Source organism: Centropristis striata, chromosome 11 (assembly GCF_030273125.1).
Source record: "Centropristis striata isolate RG_2023a ecotype Rhode Island chromosome 11, C.striata_1.0, whole genome shotgun sequence".
Lineage (NCBI taxonomy): Eukaryota > Metazoa > Chordata > Actinopteri > Perciformes > Serranidae > Centropristis > Centropristis striata.
Window position 1 is genome coordinate 16300261 of NC_081527.1, and position 19907 is coordinate 16320167.

General features: G+C 40.8%; 1 protein-coding gene across 2 annotated transcripts; it reads right to left on the minus strand.

Annotated features, from left to right (window-relative positions):
• Positions 1 to 1248: 1248 nt before the first annotated feature.
• Positions 1249 to 18031, minus strand: rc3h1b (ring finger and CCCH-type domains 1b). 2 transcript variants are annotated; one of them, XM_059344102.1, is made up of 20 exons: positions 17873 to 18031; positions 15799 to 16217; positions 13983 to 14103; positions 12865 to 13104; positions 12561 to 12736; positions 12208 to 12408; positions 11944 to 12076; positions 11400 to 11518; positions 11128 to 11240; positions 10751 to 10996; positions 10119 to 10333; positions 9592 to 10001; positions 9317 to 9475; positions 9062 to 9217; positions 7405 to 7627; positions 6975 to 7062; positions 6715 to 6811; positions 6174 to 6398; positions 5470 to 5573; positions 1249 to 5192 (listed from the first exon to the last, which is right to left on the minus strand). In XM_059344102.1, the coding sequence occupies exons 2-20, from the start codon at positions 16027 to 16029 to the stop codon at positions 5036 to 5038; spliced, it is 3414 nt and encodes a 1137-aa protein (XP_059200085.1). In that variant the 5' UTR covers positions 16030 to 16217; positions 17873 to 18031; the 3' UTR covers positions 1249 to 5035. The 2 variants fall into 2 exon arrangements, with proteins under 2 accessions (XP_059200085.1, XP_059200084.1); XM_059344101.1 differs by having other exon boundaries at positions 6975 to 7065.
• Positions 18032 to 19907: the final 1876 nt, after the last annotated feature.

Below are 19907 nucleotides of genomic sequence, written 5' to 3' on the forward strand. Positions count from 1 at the left end.
ATAGTTGCGGATGTATTGACATAAGTTGCTTTGTAGCTTAGTGACTACAATAGCAAATGTTCTACCATCTGAGCAACAGCCACCTTGCCTTTTAGCTCAAATGATGGCCAGACTATTGCCACATTGTCAGTGCAGACCATCATAGGTTCTTCTGGTTTCACCACCAACCCACCCAGTGTCGCTGATCCTGGCACCCCACAGTTTTTTCCACAAGTAGCATTTCAGTTTCTCTCCAAATTTCTGTGATTGTGATACAATGACACATCAGTCATGTGAAAGTAGAAGTAATGGGGGAAAAAAGAAATCAAGCTAACAGTGGGTGAGCCAATTATATAAAAATGGTCATGGTCACTTTTATGACATACTACACTATGAAATCTTTAGTTTTTTTTAAACATACTATACAATGACAATTTAATGACATACTGTACTATGACTTTTTTTGACATGCTGTACTTTTTTATATTTTGATGTCATAAAAGTATGTTGATTTTTGTTAAAAATTGTCAAATTTTTAAATAGCTAAAAAATGACTTATTGTAGTCTGTTGATACATATTAGAGCATGCTTTTTCCATAAATCACAGAAAAACACCTTATGAGATGTTGAAAAATTGGACAGTCATACTATACTATGCTGATTTTTGTCAAAAATGGTCAAAATTTTAAATTGCTACTAATGACTATTGTAGTCTGTTGATAGATATTAGAGCAGTTTTTCCATAAATGACAAAAACACCTTATTATGGGATGTTGATTTTTTAAAAAGTCATTATATGCCATCTTTTATCTATATTTTTTGAAATATTTTGTTATACTATTCAACATTTTTTTTAAATTAGATTTTTATGACATACTATACTATGACATTTTTGTAACACACTTAACTATGATTTAAAAAAATATATTTTTTGACATACTGACATTTTTAATTTTTTTCCTGGCATACTACAAAAATATAAAATGAAACCTTTGATCCTGGTACTTTTACCTTCCTCTGTCCTTATATCTGAATATGTGTAGACATGGCCTTAATTTTCAATTAATGTCATATGAAAAAGCAGCAACTTTTTGTGATCAAAAGTTAAAATCTGTTGCATTGATGTCAAGGTGTACTGCAGACACCCCAAACGCACATCACATCATTACAGAATGTAACTGGAAGCCTGGGGGGAAAAAAGAAGACTACAGCTTAAGTTGTCCTTTAAATTGTCGAATTCTGTTAAAAATAAAAACAATGACACAAACATTCAGAGTTAGCAATATCATTTAATCTTTCCCCCTCAGCTTAGAATCACTGTTGTACATAAGTTACACTTTGTTTTCTCAATTTCACAGGTTCATTTTTTTCTCTCTTCAAACTTCCAGTTTGACCTCCCTCTCGTATCAAACGAAAAAAAAAGCAGATTGTATTATACAAAAATGCAAACCAATTTTCACACAGTGAATTCTCTTACAAAGTCATAAAATGGCGTAATAATGGCTACATCCACATTGGAGGAAGATAATTCTAGACATTCCTTAATGGAGTATAATATACATATAAAAACTTCTTTTTTCTTGCTGAAATCAAACCTGTACCTTAATTTAAGAGATATTTTACAAGGGAGTAATCATATAAAATAGCCATTTGCGAATTTCCCCAGAAAGTCAGGGAATAAAATGTGAGCCTCAAACAGCAGTAACAGAGTTCAGTGGTCAAGGGTGGGAGTGGAGGGGTTAACTGGTTATGTAAATGAGGGGTCGAGGCAGCAGTTCCACTCAGAAACAAAAACACACAGGTGATTGAAATGAACATCTTTGCTATTTACTATATAGTAAACCACCCCATACGTCATTGTAGGTCAGTTCTGCTAAGCTAAAGGTGTTTTAGGCTCATTTAGACCTGCAGGGACCCATCAGGTAGAATCAGCATTGTGACAGTTTTGGTTGACTTGCACTTAGAAAGAGTGAGAAACAACATATTGAATGAACACCATGTGTTGCAATTTCATGGCATTATAACAGCGGAACTAAGCCGGTGGGTCAATTTCTTGCAAATTCTTGTCAAAGAAAAACAAAACTATTGTGTGAATGTCACTCAGATACTCTAAGCTGTTGACTACACATCAGGTCAGATGATGCATTAAAGACTGTAAGACTTGCAGGTCAGTAAATTCACTCAACTATTGCAGAAACGAAAACAAAAAAAGAGAGAAAGAGAAAAGAACTACAAACCGAGCTAGGTAAACAACATTTCCTTAAAAAATAATAAAACACATTTTGCTTCAAATCTTGAGCGATTTGCATTATTGCATGTTGCCGTTTTACATGACATTTTCAAAAGGGAGGGGGGGGATCTTATAGAGTCCATCTGTTTGACTCTAATTCATGCCAATTCTGTGTTCATTTTGAAATCATCTCATGCTCCTAAAGCAGACAAAGTAATGGAGCATTCAAGAGGATTTAAGGCCAACCTATCATCGGAGACTTCCTGAATGTCCTCTGTGGGGCAAGGGTGGGAAAAAACCCACCAACACTTTTCTAATACCTTAAAACTATCACCCAGTATAGCACACTTTGAGGGGAGCAAAAAAAAAAATTAAGGGTACATTTTCTACAATACAATCTAGCACACACAAAACGTCTCCATAAATTTTCCAAAGATACAGAATTTTTGTCTTCTTCGGAAGCATAGTCTATAAAGAACATCTTTGTTTGAACACAAAAGATTAAGTGAACACACATCAATGCGCACAGAAGTCCTTCGTCTGGGAAAGGATAAAGTCTGTGTTGGCAACCAGTGGACAGAAAACAAATCAAAACAACAAAAAGAAAAACAATTTGCTGATTCTAAGTAGAGATCATTTAATATAAATGCTGAGCGAGTAAAATAACAGGTGGCACATTAATAGTGCTTTAGTATATTAATGTATGTATACATACTCATATGTATAAGTGAGCTGTGTACCTAAACAATAAATGTAGCGAGGAGCAGCCAGAGGCTTGAAGTGTGGTAGGAAAATTTGTAAAAAAGCAAAACCCAAACATCCACTATCATGGCGCTGACATTTTGGAAGAGATGCCCATCAAACAGCCAAGATGAGAGACACAAAACATTTGTGCCTTTATTTGTTTGACTCATCAGTTATCAGGGATTTGTCAAACTGTCAGTTTCTCAGTACCCCTCGTCTGACCAAAACGAAGGCTCGATGTTAAACGACTTCACCCAGAGCGTCTCCGCTATCCTTCAACCGTTTGAACACAAGGACTCACTCGCTCTCTGCAGAGCTGTAAAACTGTAGCTGATCATGCTAATTGTTTACAAAAGGCAAAGAGCTCTGTGTTGAGCATCAGCAGTAAACAATTTACATGATGGAGAAAGAGCAACAATAGTGGTAATGGTGGTGATGTAGACATTGAGGTGTGAAAACAAAAATGTGATAATACTCACCAGTAAAACATGCTTAAATAAACTCAATGTGATACATTAACTTATCAAATCTGCTGACGTTGGTTGTGTTTACTCCTCAGAAAACAACACTAATATCCTCAGCTGTAAACATGATTTCAAATGTACTGTGTAGCTAAAAACGCTACAACAGCAACCTTTTCTAAGAGTACAAACGATACGTTTTGCTTGGAATTCAATCATTATATGACAGAGAGGAGGATGCGCGTTCAGCTAAGATCTATAAAGCCTTCACTCGGTTAAGGCACTCACCCCAAATCGTAACAACGCAAAGCATGAAAAAATAAAACAAATTTGAAAAAAAAACAACACAAGGGAAGGCAACTTCATAGAAGTTAGGAGAACAAATGACAAGATAATCCCAATGGGGAGGCCTTCTGTGTGGCCAGACGAGAAGCTCGGAGGAGGGAAATCCTTGTTTGTTTATCCTCAATAGTTGTAAAGACACTTATTCACCTGACTCCTAGGGCAGAAAGATGTACTCTCTCTCATCCTATTCATGTGCATTCACCACAAAAAAAGAAAGAAAAAATTTCAGAGCATGCTGTGAAAAATCTCACAACATAATCGACTAGGACTGAATGCAGCCCTACGGAGCACAGGCGCACGGCACTGCAACCAAACCACATCAGGTCACACCACATCCAAGAGAAGCACATAGTAGACTCCCTTATAGAAAACATGAGAATAGCTCATTATCAAAAAGACTCGTTGCAATCTTTAAAACAGAATGCTTCAATTAAATTTATAATATACTGCTTTCAAGTATGAAACAGACATATGATGTGTTCATAAAATGCACTAATAAAATCATACTTCTTGTGGCAGGTGACGACGTGCATGTGGTGCAAAAGTGATTTCTGAAACACCTTGCATCTCCGTTTCAGCTGAATACTGGTGGAATATTGTGCTGATTTTCCCTCCTCAGACCATCTACATCTAGGCAACCACTTTTTTTTTTTTCTTTTTTACGTTTCTGGGGTTGAGTACCAAGTGATGCACTTCTGCTGTTTCCTACTATACCCTCATAGATCATCAGATTGCAGAATTTCCTCAGAGTGCATGTGATAGTGCTTGTTTATCTGCTCCTCTGTATCTAACCGTTCATCAACACGTATGCTGGTACAACAAAACCAAAAAACTTCTATGGGGAGGATCAATCAAATACTGGACTGTATTAATGTGTTTGTGAAGGATGGAATAGGCCTAGCCTCTTTGAATGAAATTACAACACCGCTGTCAACATCACCACCATTTTCTCTTCCTGATATATCTGTTGTGAGCCTTGTTAATCTATAATCCCAGTACAAAAAAAAAAAGAAAAAAATTAACACACACGAGAAATGTTATCATATGCTCTGGTTTCCAGGCAAGGAAAGTCATTAAAAAAAGCTCATTCACAGAACAAAAAGAAAGAAAATTCATATCACGGCAGATACTGCTCATCTTCTAAATAGAATGGGTGTATGTGTGCCTGTGCATGCTTTTCAATTGAGCATTTTGAGTGTGTGCATGTGTGTGTGTGTGTGTATGTATATGTGTATGTGTGTGTGTGTGTGTGTGTGTGTGTGTGTGTGTGTACTGCCTAAGAGCAGGAATGGACGACGCCATTCTTCTGCATCTCTGAACCAGTGGCACCTGGATCAGAGCACAAGCTCAACGAAGATGTCTTATTGGTCAGTGACAGCATGGACCCGCCCACTGCACTTTCTTGCAGACTGCTGGAGCCGTTTGATACTTCGCTGAATTAAGGACAGAGAAAAAAAATGAGAACGATGAATACTGGGAAGAGGTTAGCTTGATAATAGCCCCTTTCACACAGAGATTCAGCAATACTGCCGTACAGAAGATCAGCCGTTATGCCAGCTTTGCTTTGACACACTGAGCCAAACTACAGTGGACAGACAGTGCAACATTCCTGCCTTCAACAGACTGTGTGAAGGGGGCTAATAAAACACATGCACAATTAAAGAATATACACATCAATGTTGAATAGCCAATATTTATGTGTTTACTCACCCAAGAGCCAGGGAGATTTCATCCAACTGAGTCTTGTGCTCTGGTTGTCCATTCTCTGCAGGTTTCATCTTGTACTGCTGAACATCATGGGCTACTTGGTTTTCCTGGTTTGGAGATGGACAGAACATACTCATTTGCTGGAAATACACCGAGTTACATATTCATTTTTTTACAAGTTGTTGGACTTATTTGATCCAAATGGACCCTAATCGTTTATTATCAAATAAGACTTGAGCTTATATGACCCCTAGTATGTGGCATTTGTCCTGTTGCATGGTTCGATAGCAAAGCTTCTACTAGGAGAAGCTGAAGGGATTCTTAAAGGGGACATATTATGCTCATTTTCAGGATATACTTGGAATGTGTAGTATAATGTCTGTAGGTGTGACATCACCTTACAGCAGTCCTTGAAGCTTGTTTAAAAGCATAGCGTCTGAATATTGCCTGTGTGCATTCCTCTGTGGATTGAGCATTTTGACACTTTCATAGTATTTACCAAGCATCTAGACCTTCTTTAGAATCAAAAAAGACATAAATCTAATTTTCAATATGGCATCTTTAAAGAAAACTGAATTTGAATATGTACTGTCCAGAGGTTGTGATATAATACATTGAGTGTTTTTTTTTTGTTTGTTTTTTTATCAAAATCCCCTCATATCCCAACTTCTCTCCTAATTGTTGCTCAACAGTCCACCCTCCCTTACCAAAGCCATCTCACGAGTCCTCTTGCCGATCTCTCTCTCCACCTGGTGGAGCTCCAGACTTAGCTGCTCACTGGAGACCGCTGTTGTACTTGCTCCCCCTGCTGGCCACTTGGGCTGTTGCTGCTGCTGCTGAGCTGCTGCTGCTGCTGCCTGGCTCTGGCCAGGCTGCACCGGTTGGCCTGCCAGTGCACTGGCCTCCCTCTGCAGCATTAAAGAGTTACTAGCCTGTAATAGTGAGACAGAAAGTAAGGAGGATGCAATCAGAAAATTTCTGGCAATAATCAAAAGAATTACAACGTGAAATGGGAAAACCTGTTTTCGGAGACAAGATATTTCAGTGTTGACTTTAATTTGGTACCGACTAGACAGCATGGCTGCCAACTGCTTGTATCGTTTACCATATCAATTGTCATGTTCAAACAAAAGCTGGTATACAAAATACCTGCTCTGAAATTAAGAGACAAATTCATGCTTATTTAAATATTTCAGAATCTTGTAGAATCTATCAAACTAATATCTAGGAGTTAGAGAGCATACACACCTCGATGCTTCGCATCTGGGTCTGTTGGTTGATCTGATGGGTGACCTGCTGCAGCTCAATCTTTAACTGTTCTCGGTCTTGAGCCGCCATGGGTAGGCTGTGAACATAAAATACAGTAAGAAATTTACACAAACTGGTTTACAATTACCTTTATAAACCACATACTTTCATACATGCATGTCTAAGTTTTTTTTCAAAGCATGATTGGTATTATCATATGGACATTTAAAGGATGACAGAAAAACAAACACAGGCCTTACCGCTCACTGAAGTGTCCCTGAGTGGAGGAGGCAGCCTGGTGGGAGGGGTATGAAGCTCCACCCCATCCTCCATGGCTATATGTGTATTCTGCTGTAGGTTCAGTGGTAAAAATGGTTGTCAGAATTGTTTTCATGCCAGACAGTACGATAATTACACACCACAATTATGTGAAATGACAATGCTACTAAATGTCAGTTTAAGTGAGAGGTCAGTGTCGACAAAATGAGAATAGCTTAATCCGTAGGTTAAGTTCACTGGATTACAAAAAAATATATATTGATGCAAATGTATATGTATGTACAACAAATACAATGTTCTACGTTTTTTTTAATAATTCCTTTTGATATAGTTTAGTATTCATTTATCAGAGGTCAGTCTCTAAATATTAACAGGATATTGATCTGTTGTTTTACACATGGCCTCTCTTACCTGGCATTGCCATATGTTTAGAGCTTGGATTCTGGGGAGTGGAGGCCATAGCCTGCACAGGGCCTGTGGTCTGGTAGCCTGTCTTTGAGGTGCGGGAGATGGCCCCGAAGCGCGATACAGTTGGCTGGGGGCCAAATGGGATGATGGGGTCATCGTCTTTGACTTCTGCACCCCTCCGAGGAGCCTCCAGTGATGGATCCCTCAGACCCTTAGCCTCTGCATTCTGTCAAACACAGGGAGAGAGAAGGGGATAGAGAGGATAGGTTAGGGTATGGAGAGATCTGAGGAAGAGGCTTGGTTTTGTGCATCAATAGCCGTGTTTAGTAGCCAGCTTTGCTAATTATGCACAGCGTCTCCACTGATCATAAACATAGTGATCGTGAATTAACGGGCATAGATAACTGTGCACAGAGTGTACGTGCTTGTTGTAAACAGAGATTGCTAATTGATAACCTCCTGTAGCAGCAGCACTTACACACTGTACTGCTACAGAGCTAACTGTTAGCCTATTAGCAATTTGCAGACTGGATGCTAAGGGGTTACATTCCCTCTGGCTCTGCAGCTGGGAGACTGCTAAAGCAGGACTGTGCCGCTTCGACTTGTTCCAACTCCTCTTGACGAGCCGCTACCTCCCACGGCTCGTTAAGAAGAGCCGCTGACCCCCGCGTCTCGTTAAGAAGAGCCGCCGACCCCCGCAGCTCGTTAAGAAGAGCCACCGGCACCCGCAGCTCGTTAAGAAGAGCCGCCGACCCACACAGCTCGTTGAGAAGAGCCGCCAACCCCCGCGGCTTGTTAGGAAGAGTAAGAAGGAGTCTCAAATAACACCAGAAAATGTCGCTGGATTTGTCTCCAGTCGCTTTCTTGAAAAATAGTTGCTAAGGGGGACTGAAAAGTCGCTAAATATAGCAACAAAGTCGCTAAGTTGGCGACACTGCTTCGCAGGCTTTTACAAATGGCGTGTGTTGTTGTCGTGTAGAGTATTACGTCACATCCAATCAGTAACTGGGCTTTTTTCAGGGGAGAAAAAAGGCCCTGTTCTTCGACAGAGTTGAAAAAAAGTCCAGACAAAAAGTCCTGCTCCGGACAGCTCATATTCAAATTAGGGCCGTTTCAGCGAATGAGACCCACCTCATTCGGGGTATTGGGTGGTAGTGGAAACAGCCCAAATGCTGAATACTTCAGGACAGAAACACATTTCATTTGCCCACCACAATACTGATATGCAGGGTTTGTTCAGCTTTTAAGAGTAAAATGAAGGCCATTTTCTAGTATTTCGAAGGTAACCCCCATCAATTAATGTAGAATATTTTGCCAATTTTGTTTACTGTACCAGCTGTCCACATAGACTTTGACCGTATGTTTTAATTGTGTTTATGTAATGCCCACACCAGTCAAATAAGGCCCAGTCCTCCCCATGTCTGGTGTGGGATTATTTTATTTCAAATATCAAAATACTGTTGGTTTACGTGGGTGAATTGTGTAAATTAAAACTCGATTGCTAAAAATCAAGTATTTATCAAGAAGTATCTTCAACTTCAAGCATATTCCTAACCTTGAAACCACAAGGGTAATAAAGGAAACTTTTCTAAACTTTGCAGACTTTGTACATTGTACAGATCCCCGGATATGGTTAACAGAGTAATCCATTTGAACTCACCATCATGTCCATGGAACCAGGAACCATAACATCTTTGGGTTTGGCATCCTTTGAGCCAATGTAGGAGCCAATGGTTTCACAAGACCATGGAGAGTACTGCCCTGCATAATCAGGTTCTCTACATTTCGCCATGGTTTTGGAGCTCTCTTCGCCATACTGCAGACACAGAACATACAGAGAGAGTGTTGTCACTGATACATGTTCTTACAGTTCTTTAATCTTTTTATGTCTCAAATCTTACAGTCTAGTACTAACCTCTGGAGGGTAGTCGCTGGGGAAGGGATGAGGAAGAGTGGGGGAGGCAGCAAATGGTGGAGGGGAAATGACTTTCCTTTCCTCCAGCTGGGATAACAGCTCCTGCCGACGTCGATGCAGGTAGTCCAGGCTATGCTGTGAGCCACTATATGACGGACCCTAATACACACACACACACAAATATTGCTGCTTAAGTACTAGCATTTATTTTAGGTTGGCATCACAGAGTGTTTAAGGCAAATGGTTAAAAAGAAGAGCAATCCAAACAAACTCACCCTGACATAAGCCCTCATCGGTGGAGGCTGGGCACCCTGTGTATAGTAGCCATCTGGAGGGTATCTATCACGGCCACTGGGCTCCTGGTGGTAAAGAGAGTTAGCCTGTCCTGCTGATGGTGGGGGCATATCCAGAGGCGCTGGACTCATTCTGACCAGGCCATCCCTCTGTGGTGGGTAAGGCTGTGGGGGAGGTGGTGGGCCTGTGTAGGTCCCGTGGCGTCCTCGGTCATGGTGTGGAGGGTGAGGATAAGAGAAAGGTGGACCAGAGTGAGGGGCCTGGTAGGGGCGCTCTGGCGGGCCGTAGCCAGGGTAGGGCTCCTGGTAAGGGGGTCCTGACTCACTGGGGGGAGGAGGGTTACGCATGTAATCCCGAGAGACATACTGTGGTGGCTGTTGGTATTGATACCCTGGGAAATAAAAAGCAGACAATTATTAACAACACTTTTCTAAATTATGTCTATGTATAAAGTAAAAAAATATAGCAATTTTTTATCAGTCACACGCACAGAAACCCATTGACCTACCTGTTGGATATTGTGGGGGATCATACTGGGAAGCAGAGGGTGGTGGGCGAGTGTCGTAGCACATCTCAGGGAGAGGTGGCTGAGAATACACTGGTGAACCTCTGGCTACCACTGGCATGTGCTTCACCCCAGAGAGGTGGTCTACTGGCATCCTTGGGTGGCCCATGGCATGAGGTGGCAGAGGCATACCAGGTTTTGGCAGCACAGGGTCCAGGCTACAGGAATAAATGCCAGAAGTCCGTTTATTAAAGTAAACTATGTGTCAGTGAGTGCCCAGAGTCTTCAGTGTTACTAACGGAGAAATTGTCAACCTGCTGAGGTGTTTTATTCTGCCCTAAACCTATTATTCAGATATTATTCTATCCAAGATAATGCATCCTTTCAATAAAGTAGATAACAAAAAGTAAGGAGTATATTTTTAAACATTTATAACAACCTATGCATTCAAAGACAATATTCTAATTTTCAATGACTATTGAAAATTTCATGTATTTAAATTTTACTTTAATTATGAGAATGCAAAGTTTGTCCAATATAGCTGGTGTCCATCAGCAGAAAAATCTGCAAAGTTGACGGCATGTGGCAGTCTATGGCTGCCAATTAATTCAATGTAGAGGGAATGCTATACTCACACGTCAGGTGGTGATCCTGGGGCACTGTTACTTCCTCCATCCATCTTCATGGGTTTACGCAACAGCTCATATGGGACATTGTCGGTGCCACGGGCAATGAGCTGGGGCAAAGAGGGTCCGCCGCTACCATTGGTGAGGGGTGAAGGCTTCCGGGTCACTGCTACATCAAGAGGAAGGCCCTCATCTGGCATGAGCCCTCCCGAGCCAGGGATGCGAGCTGCCAAACGCTTATTCATTTTGCGATACCTGACAAACATACAACACAGAACAAAATGTATAAGAAACACTGGGTGGTGTGAAAATGTTTTCATTATGGCTACAATTTCAATTCAACTAATTTTGAAAACTTTTGAAAAAAGTGTTGATGTCAGACTCACTTCTCCAGTTCATCCTGAGAATGGGCAAAGGTGCAGCTGGCTCCACGAGGACAACCTCCTTTCTGCTTCATGTCACGACACATGTATGTCTTATACTTGCTGTGCTGAGGAGGCTAAAGAGAGACATCAAGTTGTTGAAATAGAGAAATAATGTTATGTTCTAATTATGGTTGATGCTGGGCTATAATCTCCTATGGGTGAAGCTTGGGTTAATTAAGCAACATAAAAGGGATGGGGCTGTGCTCCTATCACGGTTCAATGGATAGACTGACCTGTTGAGGGTCGGCTCCTTTCTTGCTGTGGTTCTGGATGAAGTCCACCAGGCCATGCACCACTGTTTTTACTGCTACCAACCCTTTCTCAAGCTGCTCCCATGTGGGAGGCGGTGCATCTGGGAAAAAGAATAAAGGTTAGAAAAACAGACTTTAATGCAAATACTTTCATAGGATCTCATCAGCAAGTCTTCCTGGGGTCCACACAAAACCAAAACATGAATACACACTTGCAGACAAAACAAACAATAATTTGAATTGCAATCTTATTCATATAGACTTATGTAAATTGATAAACACAATGCTCTTTAGCATATATCTATACATTGGTTCTGGCCAAGATATTAACTAAAATGTTCTCGCAGCTGCTTGTTTTAACACAAATTATTAGCCAAGTTACACTGGAATAACACAAAAGGTGAGAGAGAGAGGACTGAGAAGAAGCAAAGGTCAATGTTTGGATTCCAGCTTGTGAAACTGCAGATAATTGATTCACTCCTTACATCACTACAAAACCAAGATTATTGAAGTGCTTGTTTCTTACCAGGACTGGGATCAATGTTAGCCAGTAGTTCCAGGTGGGGCCGCAGCCTGTTGAGGTTGGCTGGGTCTCCGGTCCTCTGCAGCGCAATCGTCAGCTCCTGGACACTCTGAGCAAAAGACGCTGGGGTTTGCAGCTATGCCGGAAGCAGTAAAAACAGGGAGTTAATGCTTCACGGCAAACACAGAAATAATCTATGAAATATGCTGTATTGACACATGACACATTTACACAAATACAAACAAAACAAACACATTTCACACACACCTTATCTATGATAGACTGCATGTGGGACTTGTGAGATTGATCTCCATATAACAGAGAAGACCACTGGTCAGGTGCGATGCGCAGCCCACCCTCCATTGCAATCTGAACTATCTGAGAGTCATGCTCGCGCCGCAGAGCCTCGTAAGTACGGAATTCCTCTTTCAGCTGCATCAAGGATGAATCTTCATCACGTTTGGTCACCTATGTAGCCACAGAGGAGGAAGAAGGTAAGAGTGATTTGAATGTTTTTGGTTTGTTTTTCTCCTCTGTTGAGCAGCACCACATGACATACACTATTTGTCACAAAAAATAAATGCATGAATTTTTCATCTTGTTTTCAATAAGTGACATACCTTGAAGCAGGAGGCCCTGTAGAGGAGCTGCACCACATGGCCTATGCTAGTCTTAGAGGCCTGTGGGAAGCGTGGCTCAAGCCTCTGGACTACAAAGAGAACCAACACCTTCCTGGACAGAGCAGAGCCATCCTCTAGAGCCAGAAGGACCAACTTTAGAGCTTCCTCCTGCATGGCTGGGGGAGGAAAACCACAAAAATAAAGATGAGCATGCCAAAAGCAAACACTTAGAGGATATACAGACTGGTTTTTCTCAAAAATGGAATGTGCCTGTCTCCCTTTGCAGGTATTGAAATTAACTTACCTGGACCTAGAAACTGGCATCCCCGCGCACGCACAGCAGCCCACAGGTTGGAGGAGAGCTGCTGGGGATTCTGGTGCTGTAAGATGAGTTCAGTGACAGTTCGCTCACCTAGTGAGCGGGCGGCTCTCATAGCTCTAACGCGGCCCTCCTCCTCAACCAGCTGGCAGTGGACCAGAGTCACCAGTTTCCTCTGCATGGGCCGACTCAGCATGCTCTGGGCCGTGCTGCTCAGGCCCACACCTGGTGGGAGAATACACATGACAACTGGTAAACCAAGAGAATATACACTTAAGTCTAATACACACTCAGTCCCGCAATAAATACTATACTTTTTTTAGGTTTGTTTTAGGTTTATTATTTTAGAGAGCTGCTGATTCAACTTTATGATAATTTGGGAGGATGCAGTTGCACCTCCAACATCGAAAGAGGGCTACTTCCCATTTTATAATTCCTCTCTTGCAGTAACATTTCTCGCAAATCTGATTGGCTACATTTTCATCAACAGGGAATAGTGTGAAAAACCTGAACATACAACATAGATACACTCTAAAAGACTTGTCAGATCATTACGTTATTTATAAGCCAGTGTTTCCTTTATATTCATTCAGCAGGAGCACACTGCCGCTTCAGAAAGTATGAGCGTATTAGTATTTATTATGCTTTTGGCTGATAAGTCACAAATTTAAACTAGCCAAGGTGATGTTATGTAGAACTGTTTTTAGAGTCAATTTACTGACCTAGTGATGCCATATCAACTTTGCAAGTGGAAATTTTCATAGAGTTCAAAGTTCGTGGGTTGCAACATGAGTTTGTTTTTAAAAAAGTTAGGCCCTTTCGAAATTAATGATTATTTTTTATAGTAAGTTTTGTTTGCTACTTTTTTGTTCCGTTCATGACAATGACATGCAAAACATCTCACAAACTTTTTGAAAAGGGAACAAGGCCACATCCATTATCAGTCACCAAGCAGCAATATTCTCACATGTAGTACTAGACTTCCCATGTTGAAAACCACCTCCAGTTACATTTAAAGGCAGCAAAAGCATGTCAACTGATTATTATAAAGGCACAATACACTATAAAAGGTAACAAGCATGTGTTTATATTTGTAAAAGTACCTCTGGTGTTGCTGAGAGGTTTGAGGTAGAGGGCCAGCTCCTCAACACACTGCCTGGCCTCCTCATAATGCTGCGAGTCCTCTGGACTGGTAATCAAGGCCACTGGCTGAGCCTTAGGAACCTGCAGCAGGAAACAGAGAGGGATGCAAAGAATTAGGAAAACCCACAGCAAACCCTGCTTTTCAGTACAATCATATCTCAATGATTGATACAGAATGTGCAGAGGAACACACACAGTCATAATTTACGTTTAATTTTCTAATGTATTGGCTAAAGCAGCTTAACACATCTGATTGTGCCAATCCATATCAAAGTGTGTCTTTGTGTGTGTGCATGCAAGTATATTTGGCAGAAATAACAATAAAGCCAATTTTCATACTGACTTGTCAAGAATAATGAAAAATGTCATGCAACTGCCCAGCATTCTAATGCATCCTTTCTACTGCATGATATGGCATAGCTCTACTCAACTTAAACTGCTCTTTTTCTGTTCTTGCTTTGCAAAAGCTGTGGAAAGTACTTTAAAGGACCCTGCATCCACCCATGATTGTTAAATAGCAAAGATGCTCATAGCAAAATATTTTTTTTGTATCAATTTGCCCCAGATTTAAAAAAAATAGCAGCCCACAACACACGAGTGTCGCATCACGTTACAGATGATGTCACGGCAGTTTCATGCAGCGTCACTATGAAGATCAACTTAGAATCCCGCATACATTGAGGTAGTACTATGTGCAGTGGAAAATGAAACAGAGAAAAGCAACTGGTACCAAAAGTAAGTTGAGTCGAGGCATGCAGTGGAAACAAGGCATTAAAAGCTCTGTTTTTAGGAACCCCCTTGCTATCTTATTGGAAACATGGTGAGGTGACTACTAGGTTATGCTCAGAAAATTAAAAATTCACATTTTGAGAATGGGGCATTTTACTTTTGCTCCATTCTCTGCATGTCATGGCTTTTGAACTGCACCTTACCCCATATTGACAATACAAATAAACAATATTTAAGATAAAGCTAAAACATTGGACAGAAGCATTTTCTATCAAGTTTGTATGTTCATGTTTAGGCTGTGCAGGCAAACTTTCAAAGCTTTGCTATGGCCAATTTAACAAATGAAAATAAAAAATTTTGATACTGACCAAAACGACCAGCAGCTCTGGGGCATTTCATGTGCATAAACTAGGTTATTTGTATGAACGACAAGGGTACAGAACAATCATGACAACTTCCATTTCTATCAGAGCATATTAATTTGATTGAACATTGTACCCTTCTAATTTGTAGGAGCACTGATATGCAACACACTCAGCTTATAGACAAGACATCACAGTCGTAACTATATCAGACACAACAGACTTATAGTCGATACACTGACGTCATCCATTATTATACAGTGTATACGCATATGGAAACTTGGCCAACAAAGCCAAAACACCATTAGCTGTGCCTCACCCTGTTGGTCAAACACACCTCAGAGGAATATAGCTTCACTGATTATGCCAGCACTCAGTACACCAACAGAATTAAAGTCATTGCTCAATGACTGGAGTATGACTCATAAAGGAATCTCCAAGCTATGTGCATCATGTAATAACCCACGTGTAACACTTTAGCATAATCCACAAACAGTAATTACAGAAAACATAAAACAGTCATGGTAAAGATGGGGCCTTAAACTTTTCCACTACTAAAATACACCCAGGAGCTGTTATCATTCATTACAAGGTAGAAACATCAAGGGCTCTGCATAAATATTGTAAACACAGTATCTTTGTCAGAAATTGACAAACAACTAAACAAATAAAACACAAGACTTACCTGGCCTCCCACCAGCTGCAACAGGGCTGTGTTGACAGGTAGCTGCTCGATGTCTGTGCTAATGGCTGTCTGGTCAAAGGGACAGGCCTTACGGTGCAACTTGTTCAGGCACATCTTGCAGACAGTATGTCCACAGCCCAAGCTTATGGGCCGGCGAACAGTCTCCTCAAATGTTTGTGTGCAGATCGGGCACAGCAGGAACTCCGTCCATTGTGGTGCTTGCACTGGCATGGTTATATGTTGATGGGACGAGTGTGTGTAAATGTATATAAGCTTTAACACAGAGAAAAAAATCTAATAATAATATATATATATATATATGAAAGATTCCACTGGAATCAAATTTTTTTCTTCCGAACTCAATTGTTCTTAAATGTTCTCACACATTGTGGATTTTGGATCACATCGCGTGATGAATACTGTAAAAGAGAAAGACAAAAATAATTAAAATTAGGAAGTTTACTAATCGTTTTATTCTTATATTCTAATGGTATGTAGGTATATTGAGAAAGGGTTCCTACACCTTTTCCATAGCCAAATTCAAGCAATTTTAAAGCATTTTCAAAGTACATTTTAAAGCTTTTCCAACTCCATATAGTTGTGACAACCTACATATTTGTATATAGTGCATACAGTTTAGTAATTATTCCACTTCTCCAACACATTGAATTAGATGTTATAAATTATGAAGCATTCTGTGACCATTCTTCAGAAGATTGAAAAATTAAAACAGACCAAAATGTTATGTTTCAAAATGTGTCACCTGTTTAAGTACATTTGGCATCCTGCATAGGCTACATTTCAAGCAGCTTCAAGCACTTTATCTAGAATCAAAGCACTTTTCAAACCTTAAAACGCCATATTAAAGTTCAAGTTGTTTTAGAAGAATCCCACCACCAGTAGAAACCATGACGAACAAAACATGGTTGTGTTGTGTATGAGAAATTAGTTAAAGAGCAGTGGGATGACAATGTACGTTTCTCGTGGGACTAACGTTACTGATAGATAAATGTCTACACTACAAAGCAAAAATACACACGCGAAAGTCCGTCTGGTTACGATTACTGTGCGGTACGCGGTGTTCAGTCGTAACGCAAAACCGATAAAAACAAATTAAAAGGAGTTGACACAACATATATTTGTTAAATAGAGAAGAAACATGCGACGGAGAGGGATCAAAACAAGTGCCGTGTGGCCTAGTTAGGAGAGCTGGTAACCACTATGACTATGGACAAAGGGTCCTGAAGAGGCTAACAACCGAGTCTCTCTGCGCTATCTAACTTGTTGTAAGGCTAACGTTTGCTAATTTAGTTGAGAAACATTGTGCCACAAACATTTCTTATTATGTTCAGCGAGTTTGCCATCTATACTTATAACCATTTTAAGGTGTTGTAATACACACATTAATGTTTTATCGGAGACGAGACAAGCTAACGTCATTTGTAGGTAACGTTAGCTTACTGTTAGCGTGCTAAGCTATGGGTGGCTAGTTTGCAAACGTCGTCCGACTGAAAAAATACTGACAAATGTATTATGTATCATTAGTTGGTAGTGATACGGCGATTATTCGAAATGTAGCTGTGGTGATTAATCCATTACATCGCGAAGAACATTAGTTACCATCTCGGTTAATGGCCAGAGAAACGATCATTAGAGAAGAACCACAGTGACACTGGAAAGTGGAGCCATTTGACTTGCAACGGCGATTATGTAACGCTAGCATCCGAGACTACCCAGCAACCCAAACCTCTTTAAAATGTATTTAATTTCACCAGATACGTTAATTTACTTGAGTTCAGAATGTCCAGGACCATACTAGGATTGTGTTTTCATCACATCTGAGGAAGCAGCTAACACAAATACTCTTGTTGTAGTGGGCTGAGAGCACAGAAGGCTAACAGCTACTCCTCCCTCTATAGCAGTTAGCTCATTAGCTAGCTAGCTAGCTAGCTACCATCCGTGTTAGCAACAACTAACCATAGCTATGCGTCATAAATGTTGTAAAACAAAATACGCTCCTTCTATGCTTACTTTCCATCAGGATATATAGACAATCACTAACGGTACTACTCACTCATTCCAAAAGACTTGGAAGATTTTCATCTTTTTTTAGGAAAATGTTGCGATATTTTCTTGCCATGTCGACTGTGCAGCTTAGCTGCTCCCGAGGTTTGGGGAGGGTGTCAACTCGACAACAGAATCGCTAGCCGGTTACAGCTAGCTGGGCAAGATGTGTGTATGTGCGTGCGTGCGTGTGTGTGTGTGTCTGGCTATGTGCTAATGGCGCCCTCTGCTGGTGTTAGACCGCAATCACAAAGCCACAACACAAAACTGAGCAGCATTTGCCAGAGGCTGATCACATCTGGGGATTGTGACAACTGGCAAGTAGAACATTGTCCCAATTAGGGTGAACGTGCACGAGAGCCTGTGTGTGAGTGTGTGTGTACACGCACGTGTGAAATCAGAGAGAGATAGAAAGAGAGAGAGAGAAAGAGAGACAGAGAGGGAGGGAGAGAGAGAGGGAGAGGGCTGGGATGAACTGAGATAGAGGGAGGGCTCAGCTGTATTGACAAATACGAATCAGCCGACAGTTGTTTTTGCGATGCAAAATTAGGCTATATTCTCCAAAACACACCATATCCTGCATCCTTTTATTAAAGCCATCGACATATCACAGGAATGATAAGAAATTGGGGGTATATCATTTAGACTGAAGCCTATTAAGGCATTTTGTTTTATTTTTCTTCTTTTTCATTGGCTCATTATGCAGGGAGTCGGTGTGTGTGCTCTGTACTTACGCAACAGAGAGCTTCACTCAGCAACGGGTTCGCGAGGCAAGGGCGAAATTAAAGCAGGCATTTTTTTGTATTCCATTTTTGTCTAATCCCACTGATTTCTGAAGGGATTACCGGACCAATCATGATTGAGAGGCCGCTGGCTCGCCTGACACTGCCTGGACCGGGAGCAGTGTAGACAGTGAGTGGAAGCACAGCACATGGATCTGCAGGAACACTGAGAGATGGTATCTGTTTTCCTTTTTTTATCTGGAGATGAAAGTTGCTCCGTCTTCTCGTTTATGTTGGCGACTGACCTGAAGATGCGCGCTGCAGTATCTTGCACGTTTGGCGCAGGTTTTTAGAATGGATAGTAACTTACATTTGTGCATTTGCACCAGAATTTACGCTAACTTTTTCATGGTGGTCGACGCTGGAATTGTGTTTTAAAGGACACCATCTTCACTAAATATCAAGGTATACTATTCACTGGTAATTTATATAACTACATCTGGTTCAAGTGAATGTGATGTTTGTTTATAATGTAAATTATATTTGTTAAATTGGCCTTCTGCAGGGCGTTATTCACATGTTCTACAATACATATAACAAAATCTTTAAATATATATGTTTTAATTTGCTTTCTCTTTGCTTTTTCATTGAATAGGTTACTCATTTAATGTGAATTTCTTATTTATTTTATGGTATATTGTTGCTTTTTCTTTACAACATACATTCATAATATTGTTTATTCGTGCAGGGGCTCAGTTGCAGGCAGCAGTTGCTTATTCTCATTCTAAAGGATTATCCTGTGCACTGCAAAGTAATCAGAGGATAAGTCAACGTGACTGAGTCCACATTACATATCTCCTCACCAGGCAGATCAGATACAAAATAGCCAGTAACAGAGATTTTGAACAAGATGTAAGAGACATAGTTTTGTCCACATATGTATAAAAATGTCTCTTTCATCTGTAGGATCATTCTGGACCTTTCTTCACATGACCGGCCAATGGAGGAAGAGAAGGCCGTTGATAATATCCAAACAAAATCCACTTCCCCTTTACCGACTGGGGTTCCAATTAACTGGGCACTCATCACTGGCCCTGTCCCTGAACCTGTGTTCCCAGCACCCTCTTTGAGCACCCAACTTCCTCCTGCTCAGAGTTCAGCTGTGCACGCACTACAGACGAAGGTAAAATCCCTCACACAGAGGAGGACAAGAGGGAGAGATCGAGAGAAAGAAAGAGAGAGGTTAGACACAGAGGTGTTAGCGAGCAGTCCTGCTGGGCAGATTTCATCTCAAGTCCTTATTAGACAGAGGCCCAGAGGAAA